Source organism: Lissotriton vulgaris, chromosome 9, assembly GCF_964263255.1.
Source record: "Lissotriton vulgaris chromosome 9, aLisVul1.2, whole genome shotgun sequence".
Lineage (NCBI taxonomy): Eukaryota > Metazoa > Chordata > Amphibia > Caudata > Salamandridae > Lissotriton > Lissotriton vulgaris.
Window position 1 is genome coordinate 993,125,722 of NC_141697.1, and position 13,218 is coordinate 993,138,939.

Consider the following 13,218-nt stretch of genomic DNA (forward strand, 5'->3'; position numbering starts at 1 on the left):
GAAGATTAGGTTCAGTGTATTTTATTGAGAGGAAAATCCAAGAACAGAAGTGAAATATTAAGATCTTTTTGTGACATTTGTAATAAAGCTTGAAACACTGACAGAACATATTTGAAGCAGTTGTTGTTGAATGGTTGCACAGATTGATGCTGTGGTGGCGACGAGTGATGTTGCGGTGGCGACGAGTGATGTTGCGGTGGCGACGAGTGATGTTGCGGTGGCGACGAGTGATGTTGCGGTGGCGACGAGTGATGTTGCGGTGGCGACGAGTGATGTTGCGGTGGCGACGAGTGATGTTGCGGTGGCGACGAGTGATGTTGCGGTGGCGACGAGTGATGTTGCGGTGGCGACGAATGATGTTGTGGTGGCGACGAGTGATGTTGTGGTGGCGACGAGTGATGTTGTGGTGGCGACGAGTGATGTTGTGGTGGCGACGAGTGATGATGTGGCGTTCAGTGATGCTGTGGTAGCACATAGTGATGTTGTGGTGTCCCTGAGTGATGTTGTGGTGGTGCTGAGTGATGCTGTGGTGGTGAGATAGAGTGTAATTATGTGGCGTGTAACTATGTGGCACTGAGTGGTATTGTTTGGAGTGTATGTTGCATTGATTGCATTGTAATTATGTACCATATACATATGTGGCACAGAGTGGTTTTGTGTGGAGTGTGTGTTGCATTCAGTAGAGTGTAATTAAGTGGCGTGTAATTAAGTGGTACGGAGGGGTTTTTGTAGTGTATGTTGCATTGAGTGCAGTCTAATTATGTGGCGTGTAACTATGTGGCACTGAGTGGTATTTGGAGTGTATGTTGCATTGAGTGCAGTGTAATTATGTGGCACTGAGTGGTATTATGAGGAGTGTATGTTGAATTCAGTAGAGTGTAATTGCGTGGCGTGTAATTGCGTGGCGTGTAATTATGTGGCACTGAGTGAATTCTACAGCTTGTGCCTACAAATGCGAAACCATTTACACTCTTCATAGGTAGTCTAGATGGTGCTTTATTCAGTGAGCGTTGGTACCCTAACTGCACGAGGGCATACATATGGATTTTGTTTTTCAGAGAAATGATCTCTATGCCAAATGTGTGTTTGGGAATCAAATTATTTTAAGCTTGACTTTTTTTCCATTTCTGATCGGTGTGCTGCAGCCACGACTGATTCAGAGTGTCGGCATGCTGGAAAAATTGAATAGCAGCTGGCTCTCCATCCTCATCATAGCACAGACTGGCACATTCCCTGGGTATATGAGGAAGATGGCACAAAATGTCCAGACTCTCTTGAAAGTGCACACAGATGGACACAGTAGATAATTTAACACCCCATCCCATTCCCACTCTAGGAGAGACTGGTTAGAGCTGCGGTGCCTCACATCAACCAACTCTGCTCTGCACGGGATGTGTATCTAACAAAATTTTAACAACACGAAATGCCACCTGGTAAGTAGTCACTTGGCCAAATGCCAACATCAAGAGGAAAACTGTCCAACAGATGTGCCATTGACTCAAGTTCAATAAATTTACTTCGAAAAGTCTGAATATTTAACACTATTTCTAAAGTCACAGAACTTGAAAGTTAAATTAGTTAAAAAAATAGAAAAGACAATAAGTATTTAAAAAACAAAAACAGGGCCCTAGTGTTCGGTCTCTCATAATTATCATCATAGGGCCAACATGGAGAGGAAAAGCTAACAGCAGGATACGGAAGCATCAAAGGAAAAACAAGCACAGTGGCACACAATAATGGGTGCAGACTGCAAATAAACAAACAGCGTGCTGGGTGGTGACATTTTGAAGAGTGCTACATGTTTGCAATTTACCTCGAGGCAAACGCTTTCAAGGAATACAAATCGCTGCAGTGGTGTGGCCAAGGTGCCCTCGGTTGGGGGCAAACATGGGTGCACCATTAAAGACCCCGCAGTGGGGTAGCAGGGGGAAGCGAGAATCTGCAGCATGCCGCTGACGTGCTCCCTGGAGTTAAAGTGCAGCAGCAGTAACCTGAAAAGTGTGAGGAAGAGCGGCTACCTGCGCAGGCACACGAGGTTTTTCGTGCATCTGGGACCCGGAGCAACGCCTGAGGAGCCGGCCCAAGTACTAGGAGATTGAAAATAAGTGGCTCAGCAGGACGCCCATGCACAGCATTTCGCTCGACTCCTCTAAGTAACAAGCTCTCAGGTTTTGTGTGGCGCAGGGGCGGCTTCATTTGAAGTCTGATGGGGGGGGGCTTCCTTTGAAATCTGATGCAGAGGCTCAGACAAATGGTGTGGGATGTGGCTGGCAATGGTGTGGGTGTGCGATGTGCACGCGCCTTTCTCACATGAACTCTATGCGATACGCAGCTAGGTAGACTTTTCTTTTCCGCTTACTATAATCTCGCCTATTCAATCCCTGAGGGATAGAATAGGGGAGACCTAAAAAACAACTAACTGTTCCTGCTCTTTGACCAGACCAGAGTGATTGACTGGGCCCACGTTCCCACCATATCAGTGATTCCTGAAGCTTAACTTACAGTGGAGTCTGTGCAGTATACAATCAAGTTCCACCATTTAAATTAATCTACAGCTCTCTTACACTCTTTACAAAGACCTTCTTTACTTGGCAAACTTTTTTTTTTTTTTAAACCACAACAGCGCGCGCAGATTCCTGCGCTGTGCTGAACGTTCTAATGAACCAACGGGCTCATGACGGAACGGTTCAGTCATGAGCACAGGCCAACCGACGCTCATGACGGAACCGTTCCATCATGAGCATCGAAGGGGTTAATGCAAGCGTTTTATTTGGAAATCACCACTACAGTGAACTTTATCATAGTTTTATAGGTCTGGAGATCTGCATTCCAAAGATGCAAAACAAGGCTGCCGGACTAGTTTCAACACTGAACTGCAGAAAATAGGTAATTCCCTTCTCTATGGTCCCTATCTTAAATCATGAATCTCAACATAAAAGTCTTGTCCGTTTCTAGTACAAATCTTCACTACCTTGTTTTCTGCAGGTTTTTTATTTTTTTTAAAGAAGGCCTCACAAACATTTTGCATACATATTCCCGGATGTACTGCCTTCTTGGATTAATCAATCGATCAGGGGATTTTAAGCCACTACACTCCTTTGAGGGTGTCAAGGCTTCCGGGGGGGTGGAGGGGGGGCCTTTGTGTGGAGGGAGGGCAAGCTCCGGTCAGTCGAAGAGCCAGGATGTGAAGGTCTTCCTGAAGATGTGCAGGGTGGAGGCGCCACTGACGTCAGTCGGGAGTTCATTTCAGGTCTTGGCTGCGATGCCGGAGAAGGTTCTTACACCGGTTCTTGTTCTGAGGATGCACGGGGGCTCGGCGGATCGGAGGTTTCTCATGGGTACGTTAAAGTAGATAGTATCGTTGAGATATTGGGGTTCTGTGTTGTGGAGGCATTTGTAGGCATGAGTGTCTTGAAGATTACTGTCTTTCAACGGAGAGCCAGTGGAGGTTTCGCAGATGTTGGGTGAAGTGTTCATGTCGAGGGATGCTGAGGACGAGTCTGGCTGCGGTGTTCTGGAGTTTGCGGAGCAGAAACTCGTTGATCCCGGCTTAAAGGGTGTTTCCGTAGTCCAGTCTGCTGGTTATGAGTGCGTGGGTGACGGTCCTCCTTGATTTAGGGGGGATCCATTTCAAGGTCTTCTGGAGGATACAGAGGGTGTTGAAGCAGGTGGAGGAGACTGAGTTGACCTGTCGGGTCATGGAGAGGGAGGAGTCTAGTAAGACGCCAAGGTTTCGAGGCGTGGTTCATCTGCCGAGGGCGGTGGGCCTCCAGGTGTTGTCCCATGCAGAGGGGGAGGGACCAAGGACGAGGACCTCCGTCTTCTCCGAATTGAGCTTCAAGCAGCTGCTGTTCATCCAGGATGCAACGTCCTTCATTCCTCCTAGAAGCGGAGTCTGGTGGTGATGGGGTCCTTGGTGAGGGGGGAGGATAAGCTGGATGTTGTCGGCATAGGACATTTTGCTGAGTCCGTGATGTCCGACGATGGCGACAGGGGAGGGGGGGCGGGGGGGTCATGTAGATGCTGAATAGCATGGGGCTGAGCGAAGATCAAACAGATTTATCTGGAAAAATTTAGGATCATCAGCATTGCAAAGCAGTCAAGAATACATCTTACCTTGGATTCAAAATAGATAATAGGTCAATAAAACAAAAACACTGTTTTATAGAACTGATTCCTAAGTTTTATCTGGCATAAATTGAAAATGTTTTTCCTCTATCACGATTCCTGAATCAAGACAAATCCCTTAACTATGCAAATTGGACATTTTGCACGAAATGGGTGATAAATATTTAGTAATCTACTTAAAGAAACAACTTCTAATCTAATAACAAACAATGCCACAGCAGTTGGCACTCTCGGGTGGAAAAAAGGTGATCGTTATGCAGTGCATAACATATTATAACTTCCCCACCAAATCTTGGACCATTTCCTACTTTCTACTTGAAGAAAACTTTGCCGTCAAGTAAGCACTCTATAAAACCCAAATGATTCCTATAAACCAGTGAAATTCTGATTTTTACTAACAAAAACTGTATTCTATACTACATTTTATGACTGTCTGGAATGTACAGACTTTTCCTGCACTTTTCCTTAAACAGGGTCAGACACATGTCTGTATATACTCTGGTTATTAGTTCAGAAAGGAATTAAATTCCAAATTTTGTCTATGGCCAAAAAAAATGATGCAACTAGCCATGACATCAAGTCGTCACACAAGTAATTAAACACCCCTCTTGGTGTCCCATTTTTGAGTTCTGGTATGGGGAAAAAAAAGTAACAGGAGGTTCCCTTGTTAGAACCCAAGCCCACAAAATACTCCTACGGCGAAACCAGGATTTAAAAGGGGGGGGGGGGAAAAGGGGGATTGTATATAATTTACTTTCCACCCAGTTAAGCAGCGGTCATGTGGAAGGGACATTAAGATAGCAGGGAATGTCTAACAACTTTTCCAATTACTACATGTGTTTCTCAAGGTCAGAAAACCCAAATCAAATTAGGCGATGGTACTTATGAAGTGACTAACTGCACCGCAAAATACAGACATGTAACAAATGGCTTCAGTAAAAGTGAAAATCCAAAATTCACTGTGCTAAAATATTCTATCTACCCCTCACTGGCCAGCCCAAACCAGTACAGATATGTTTGCATTCCCTGGGGTGGTAGGTCAGCTTTGAATGTTCTTACTAAAGCAGGACCAAGACTGATTTTGCACATTGTTGGTCTCTGGAGTGGCAGTGATACATATGTACCTGGAGTGGCAGTGATATATAACGGCGTTCCAACTGAGCACTTAGGCCACAAAATAAACACCAAGGCCTCGTCTTATGCCAACATCCAAAGGTTCATTGTATTCATAAACCTGTTGTGACGCGTTTTGCCCCCGAAAGGGCTTGTTCACACGACTCGATCACAACTGTTCAACCATTATATGCAGAACAATACAATAAAGTTAATTTGCATGGAACGAGGACTAATCGTGATGGACCAGAAAATGAACACTATGAGAAAGTCTGGGTGTATGCAATTGCTCACAGATGCTTGGTGACCAAATTGCTTCCTAGTTTAAAATCATGTTCCACATTCTTCTACTTTACAATATATTTTTCTCTTGATCAATACCATCTGAGCAAGTCATGGTTGAACAAAGATTCAGCAAATAGTAATGCAACAAGTAACCACAACAAGAGTTCAGCTTGTAAATTAACTAATAAAAACGAGGGACCAACGCAGGTTTGCAGAGTGGGTGCAAAGGAAAATGCTACTTACCAGTATGCATCTGTTCTTGGCATGTAGAGCTGCAGAGTCGTACACCTTTGCAATAGATCACCACCTGGTGTTGGGCAATAGATCGCCACCTGGTGTTGGGCTCGGATGATTGCAGGCGAGTCTTCCCCAGAGACGAGTGGAGCCTCTGTCAGGATTTAGCTCAGAGTGCCTACCTGAGTGTTAGGCAAAGACTACATTTCCCAGGAACCTCTGCAGTGTCAGCCGGATATAGCGAGGGCCGGCTGGGAAGACCTTGTACGTGATTTTGTGGAGTTCTTGCGAGAGCGGCTGGCTCTCGAACCGGAGTGTTCCTTGTTTTGGCTTCAGCGGAGTTCTGCGCCTGGGTAGAAGGCGTTCTGTCACGGTACTGTTACCGAGTTTGCTGCAGCTGTAAGAGCGGGAGGCTCTTGAGCGGCTGCGGGTATCTGATTTTCATTTGTTTTTTATCCTTGTACTTTACCCGCGATACAGGTAGACTTTGCTCAATCTTGTTGCTTCATTTACTTTTAAGATACGTGGGCGGAATGACGGGGGCGGCTCCGCATTACCGTCACGAAGATGAGACATACTTGGGCATATTCTTTTGGATTACAAATGCCAAAGCGGACGGTGGTGGTGAAATAACTACGCCCTCCCGTGTTTGGTTTTAGGTCATTTGGTACTTTGGAAACACTCTGTTATCAACTGTTTTGGATGAAGGAATCCATTATTGGTTCGATACTGGAAACACTGGAGGATAACTACTTCTCTTGCTTGAATGTGCTCGAGACTTATTACTTGGGAAGCTGGATATTGTCAAGACGTATTGACATCCATGGAATGTTTTGGTGTTTAGTTTCTTTTTTGTTTCTGGGGTATGTACGATATACGAGTATCTCATACATGGTTGCTACTATTCACATCTATGCGGTTTACTTTATTTGTGGTTCTTGTGTTGTCTAGGGAAAGAAGGCACACTGAGAGTTACTGCTACACTGATACAGAGGACCTTGAGACAGCACAGGTGAACTACTATCCGTTTACCGAGAATATAATGAGAGTAGGTTTAATGTATGTGTATTAACCTTAAGTGTGTTCTCTTTTACAGCTTCCCTTCCCCGCTGTCCCCTTCCTTCCCTTCCCTGTTTTTTCCCTCGCCTTATCACTTGAACACCGTGTGTGTGTATATATATATATATATGTCCCTGTATGTTACGGTACGTTGGGAGTACTATCAATCCTGTCAAGTTGAAGATATTGGAGCATATGCGGGCCATTGTGAACAAAGATTTCACATATGCAGTGGCCCGACATTTTTCCTTGAAACACAACTGTGACAGGAATCTTCTCAGGTACTTTTGTTTGGACCAAGTAGGAGAGAATCCTAGAGGGGGGCAACAGATTGCTCACACTTAGGAGACTTGTGTCCCGTTACATTATAGACCTGGAGACCAAAGCACCTGGAGGGTTAAATATGGGAGAAGAATTGGCCTCTCACTTGGGTTAGCAATGTGTATTATTGTGCTATGAGAACCAATGAGTATCCAGTTCCATTTGAAATGTCTTTGTAATGTATCTAGAAACGTCCTGGGAGTTTTTGTGATGAATGATGTTACCATTAACAATATTTGCTTAGTTGAATTGCTTTAGTCTTTTGATTACACCTAAGTTGTGGCAGTCCTATTGGGCTGCAATTGCCGATCCACGGCTAGATATTGACCGACATGGTCACATTTAAGTTTTGTGACTTTGTCGAAGGTTGAGTATCTCTCAACAATGTATTGTTGTCTTAGCCATAGAATGTATTAGAATCTGCATAATATATGGTTTTTTTATAAGATATCAATTGTGCAGATACACGGCAGTATTTAGGTGTTATTTACTATATAGCAATTCAATATTAACTATGTTGATATCACACACTCTAAGATGGCGCCCAATATTGAGTGCGAGAATTAGTCCTTTGTTTGTTTCAATGCATTGTGCAAACATAGATAAAGGCGCTGCGCACTGCCCATCTGTTGTAAACATTGAGGAAGGGAGGGCTCTCCCGAAACGCGTCTGTTGTTTGAATAAACTTCCCTGCTAAAGAACACTGCTGTGCTCGAGAGTGCTAATTCCTGGGACCCGGCTGGGTATTGCCAGGATTTTGGATATATCCCATGGTGGGAATGCACTTACGGGTAGGAATTAATGCCACCGCAAGGGCGCGAGCCGCGAACAAAGTCCTTTTCCTGCCAGACGCGTTTCGGGCCAACGCCCTCTTCAGTGGCAGGCCATGTGACATGACGGCAAGCGGCAAACACCAGTAAATACCCACAGTAATTATACGCAGGTGTAACACCTGAAGCAATGCTTTCTGGGACTGGTAGCCCGTAAGTGCATTCCCACCATGGGGATATATATATATATATATATATATTTATTTTATTTTTTTTCAGGGTGTTTGGGAGGTCTGGAGGTGGAGGATTTTTACAGCGATCGGATCCTGCAGAGTGCGAACCTGACAGCCTCGTACTCTGAGATGTCTTCGAGTGGATCCTCGTCCTTGGAGACATCCTCTTTGACGATCTCCTCCTCAAAGATGGCCTCCGGTGCTGGCGCTGATCTCCTCATCTCGTGTAGACGTGCCCTCCTATCCCGAATGGTCTTCTTCGATCGGAAGGATGCACAAGCTGTGCAGGTCGACTCGTCGTGTTCTGGAGATAGACAGGTTGCAGACCTCGTGATGGTCGCTATAAGGGAATTTTGCTCTATATACCGGGCATCTCTTGAATGGAGTTCTGCCCATGAGGCGTAGGCCGTACGGCGCGGATAGACCCAACGGCCCGCGTCGACGCACCGGAATGTAGCTGGTGATGTCGAAAAGTCTATTCGATGTCGAAAATGTTTGTATAAAGTTTAACGCTTGTAAGTTGCTGAAAAAGTCTTTTCTAGCCAGAGCGGAAAACTCTCATCCGAACCCAGTGGCGGAAAAAAACAATCTGAGGATGGAGTCTACCATGCACAGTATTGTCCAAGGGAGGAGTCACCTATCTCGTGACTACAAAGACTTCTTCCAAGAAGACAACAACCTGCAATCATCCGAGCCAAACACCAGGTGGCGATCTATTGCCCAACACCAGGTGGCGATCTATTGCAAAAGTGTACGATCTGCAGCTCATATGCCTCGAACACTTATTTTCTACAGAAGTAGCAGTGTACAGACATGCAATAAACACATGCAAAAACTCCCTCAAGAGAAAACATGTAGATAATAAAGGAAGCAGTTCCTACCGGCACTGTTCGCCTCCGACTCAAGGATGTGAATTTCCGTGCAATCAGCCAGTGAGTGCTCCAGGCAGAGCTGCAAGAAGCGAGCTTGAGTCCGGGTGATGCGCTTGAGGAGGGACAGCAAGGCTACTGTTTGCTCACACTCATTCCAGCCTTTAAACCAGTCTGACAGCTTGCTCACCTGATCGCGAAACATCATGGTGACAGGCGTGTCACAAGAACGTCAGTTAATGTTAAGCACACCAAATAGTAAGGGGGAACTCCATCACACTTCTTTGGCATCAGCCATGCGGCTGTCCACAGTATCTTGATAGGGCGTACTTTCTGCAAAATCTGATTACATGAAGAATGTGTTTCTGTAGAAGAAGGAAGTACGGATGAAGTACGGTCAGTATTTTTTCTTTTCCAGGGGCTGTTTCTTTAAACTTTTCTCCCTTCTGTCACTTCTCAGGCAATTTGCATCTGATGAGAAAAAAACTCCTAAAAAATATGATAAAAAAAATAAGATTACTAGGAATGTAATACAATGGCGCACTCAGATGCTCTCAAAAAATCACTCAATGTTACACAACTCCAATGTAGGCTAATTTAACAAATACTGAATGTACTTTTATAAAAATTGGATTATGCTAGATGTAGTCACAAATGTTAATTAACTTTCTATAGTCAAGGGGCATAGAAATAAATAAGTAACAGTAACTAGTGAGGGTGCGGTCAGATAAAACATTTTAGAATCTGGCATAGTGGTGTATTTACTAATAAAACTGGAGGCAGGTGAGGCAGATCAGCAGAGAAATGTGTTAGCAGACCTTCGTGTACATTGACATACCTGAAATGCAGAATGTGATAAAAACCAGAATGAAGTGCAATGGCTGCCCAATTGCTTAATATGTGAAAATAGGTTCAGTTACAATGGGCCAGGAAACCGGTTTGGAAGGAGACCGACCGATCACATTTGACACACTCAAAGATTTTGAAGGGGTGGGGAGGGGAGGGGGGGCAGAAGATAAGTTAATCCATCATGGCTAGCTCCAATAAGTGAGAAGAAGAAAGATGAGAAACTAAAGTGGACATGTTTTACTTGTGTAATCTACATAGAAATAACAGTGAAACCACATTCCAATTTATTAATCATTAATGGTTTAAACAGTTGCACATTTTTTCACCTGCTTGGTTTGATGTTTCCAGTCTGTTTGCTTTTCAGTGGAAAAGGATTGCTCTGAATGTTCGCTTATTAAAAGCCAAAACAAATTTATCAAAAAACTGATAATTTAAGGTAGCAAACAATGAGGCTATGGATTCTTCACTCTCAATGAACAGACAAGTCAGCGCCGTATCCTCTTCCTGCTTTAACATTCTTCGCATGCTCAGAAAAACATTTCGCTGGATCCCCCCCGAAACAAGGAAAACAGTCACCCACGCTCTAGTCACGAGCCGACTGGACTACGGAAACACCCTCTACGCAGGTACCACCGCGAAACTCCAGAAGAAACTACAACGAATCCAAAACGCCTCAGCCAGGCTCATATTAGACATCCCTCGCAACGAACACATCTCCGGTCACCTTAAAGACCTCCACTGGCTACCCGTCAATAAGAGGATCACTTTCCGACTGCTTACCCACGCACACAAATCACTCTACGACATCGGACCAGATTGCCTCAACTCTCGACTGTCCTTCTACACCCCCTCCCGCCATCTCCGCTCTTCCAGCCAAGCCTTCGCCACTGTACCTCGCATCAACATGACCACCATGGGAGGCAGATCCTTCTCATACCTGGCTGCCAAAACATGGAACTCACTCCCCGCTCACCTTCGCCTCACCCAGAATCACCTAGCGTTCAGAAAGCAGCTTAAAACGTGGATATTTGACAAATAATCCACCTCCCCTTCCTAAGCGCCTTGAAACCCTCTGGGTATGTAGTGCGCTATATAAATGTTCTGACTTGACTTGACTTGACATTATCTATGTCACAAAAGATCTCTGGGGAACAGAAATCAAGAGCCTAGCTACTAACTATAGTCCCATTCACAACATTCATTGGGGTTGGAATGGTGGATATAGTGATAGAAAAAGAGAATTGCTCTTTTTCTTGGTGTCCCCTCACTCACCAGGGTTGCCCCACGGTGACATGCTTCATCATAGGGGCCATCCCAGTCCGCTACGGACTGGGGCGTGCTGCGACTGGCGAATTACGTAGGAGCACTTATAATTTGACTATGTGTGGTGCGGGTGTAGTGATGGAGTGGTATATGTGAAATGGTTAAAAATACCTGCCTAGTAAGCTTTAAATAGTTTATTCTTGCTTCCAGGTGGTAACGTTAAAAACGGGGTGGAACTATTAGGATACCCAAAAAGTAATGTATTTAGGTGTACCTATCAACTGCTGTCAACATGTTTCGTGCATCCCCCAAGCACTTCCTCAGGACTACACAGGGACCAGCCCTGTGTTCGCCACTCCTAAAAGACGCTATAATGAGCTAGTTATTGAAAAATGCTGCAATCAAAATTAATGCATGCATATAGTACCTACGTAATCAATTGAATCACGTGGTTCCTGTAAAACAAAGAACAACTTAAATAGTCAAGGGGTATAACCCCCAAAAATATGCACACATAAATCACATATGTAGAACAACACGAGAAGAATAAGTGATTCCATTTCCCGTGGTCCTAAACAGGACGTTTTTATAAAAAACTTGGTTGTTTTCATGCACAAAACGTGGTTGTTTTCATGCATAAAAACGTGGTTGGCACCTTGCAGTGTGAGACAGGCACTCATCTTGCTTACACACTCATTCATTTTTTACATACATTTGGTGGGGCCTAACTGCGCCCCATGGACTTGGAGGGGTTCAGTATACCAGCAATCTAGAAAAGTGGAAGTAAAAGGCGGATATTTTATCTGCTTGTCTCGTTGTTCGGAAACCTACGAGACCGTGTGTCACGGGCTTGTTGATCGACACACAGGCGGGATTGAAAAAGGCACTCCGTCTGCCACATACTCATATCACTTACTTGCTAACAGGATACCTCCCTCATTCAGCACCTAGTCGCGCCTCTCCGGTCCGAATGTTGTTCGACCGGGAGCGCCGGGTTTGTTTTAAACTCCCTGCTCGCCTCGCACTTCTGCATTGTACTCCGTTTGGAACTAGAGCGCGCCGGGAAACGGCGCGATCGGTAGTTGGCGGCCACCTTAGATGTATTGGATCAGTTTTTAAATTATAAGTGCTCCTACGTAATTAGTCAGTCGCAGCACGCCCCAGTCCGTAGCGGACTGGGATGGCCCCTATGATGAAGCATGTCATCATGGGCCAACCCTGGTGAGTGAGGGGACACCAAGAAAAAGAGCAATTCTCTTTTTCTATCACTATATCCACCATTCCAACCGCAATGAATGTTGTGAATGGGACTATAGTTAGTAGCTAGGCTCTTGATTTCTGATCCCCAGAGATCTTTTGTGACTAAGGTATTTTGGAGGGTGAGCCTATGCCCTTTCTTCCCTCTACCTCCCTTCCTTCTGTGTTAATGTATAAGCAGCGTGCAGCTGCGGGAGATTTTTAAATCAATACACCTTGCCTTTGGGACAGAGACCACTTACACTGACTGGCACACGAAAACATAAATACATTACCGTACAGTGGATACCATCATGGCAGAAATCACAGGACTCTCCTTCACTGAGGCCGAGGCAGACAGGATAATAACATCTATGCTTCCCCTCACTGGCACACCCAATAGACCCGAGTGAGGCCCACCAATGTTGGGATGAACTAACGGAATTGAAACGCAACCTAGTAAAAACGATAATACATGGAATCATGATGAGTGAATACCATAGGGCCAATGCAGCACCACGCGGCCTGATAGTAAAAAACGAACCGTTCATTTTCCAGGATGACCCCGTTTTTAAGAAAGATTGGTCGTTGATAAGCTGGCACTGCACTAGGGACTGGCTAGTCCTTATTGTAAAAACAGCGGCACGCCGAGCAGAGATGATGAAGATTGAGATTCACGACCTAGAGGTTAAACTAAAGTCCTACCAAACACCAGCAGAACTTAAGAAAAGACTGGATGAATTGAATAAATCGATGAACGAATTCGAAATCTCGCTGAAGGATACAAAATATGTAAAATTTCATTAAGACAAGAAATCTTTTTTGCATGAAAAAGTTTATCCATATATCAAGGTTGAC

At 44.8% G+C, this 13,218-nt stretch overlaps 1 protein-coding gene across 4 annotated transcripts in view; it reads right to left on the reverse strand.

Moving 5' to 3' along the window:
• The window catches only part of SAMD4B (sterile alpha motif domain containing 4B), a 1,107,967-nt gene that overhangs the window by 1,042,694 nt on the left and 52,055 nt on the right, over window positions 1–13,218 (reverse strand). For all 4 annotated transcript variants that reach the window (XM_086938873.1, XM_086938871.1, XM_086938870.1 and 1 more), the window contains exon 2: window positions 9,025–9,501. In XM_086938873.1, the coding sequence (XP_086794999.1) occupies window positions 9,025–9,220 (196 nt within the window). In that variant the 5' untranslated portion in view covers window positions 9,221–9,501. The remainder of the gene's footprint in view (window positions 1–9,024; window positions 9,502–13,218) is intronic.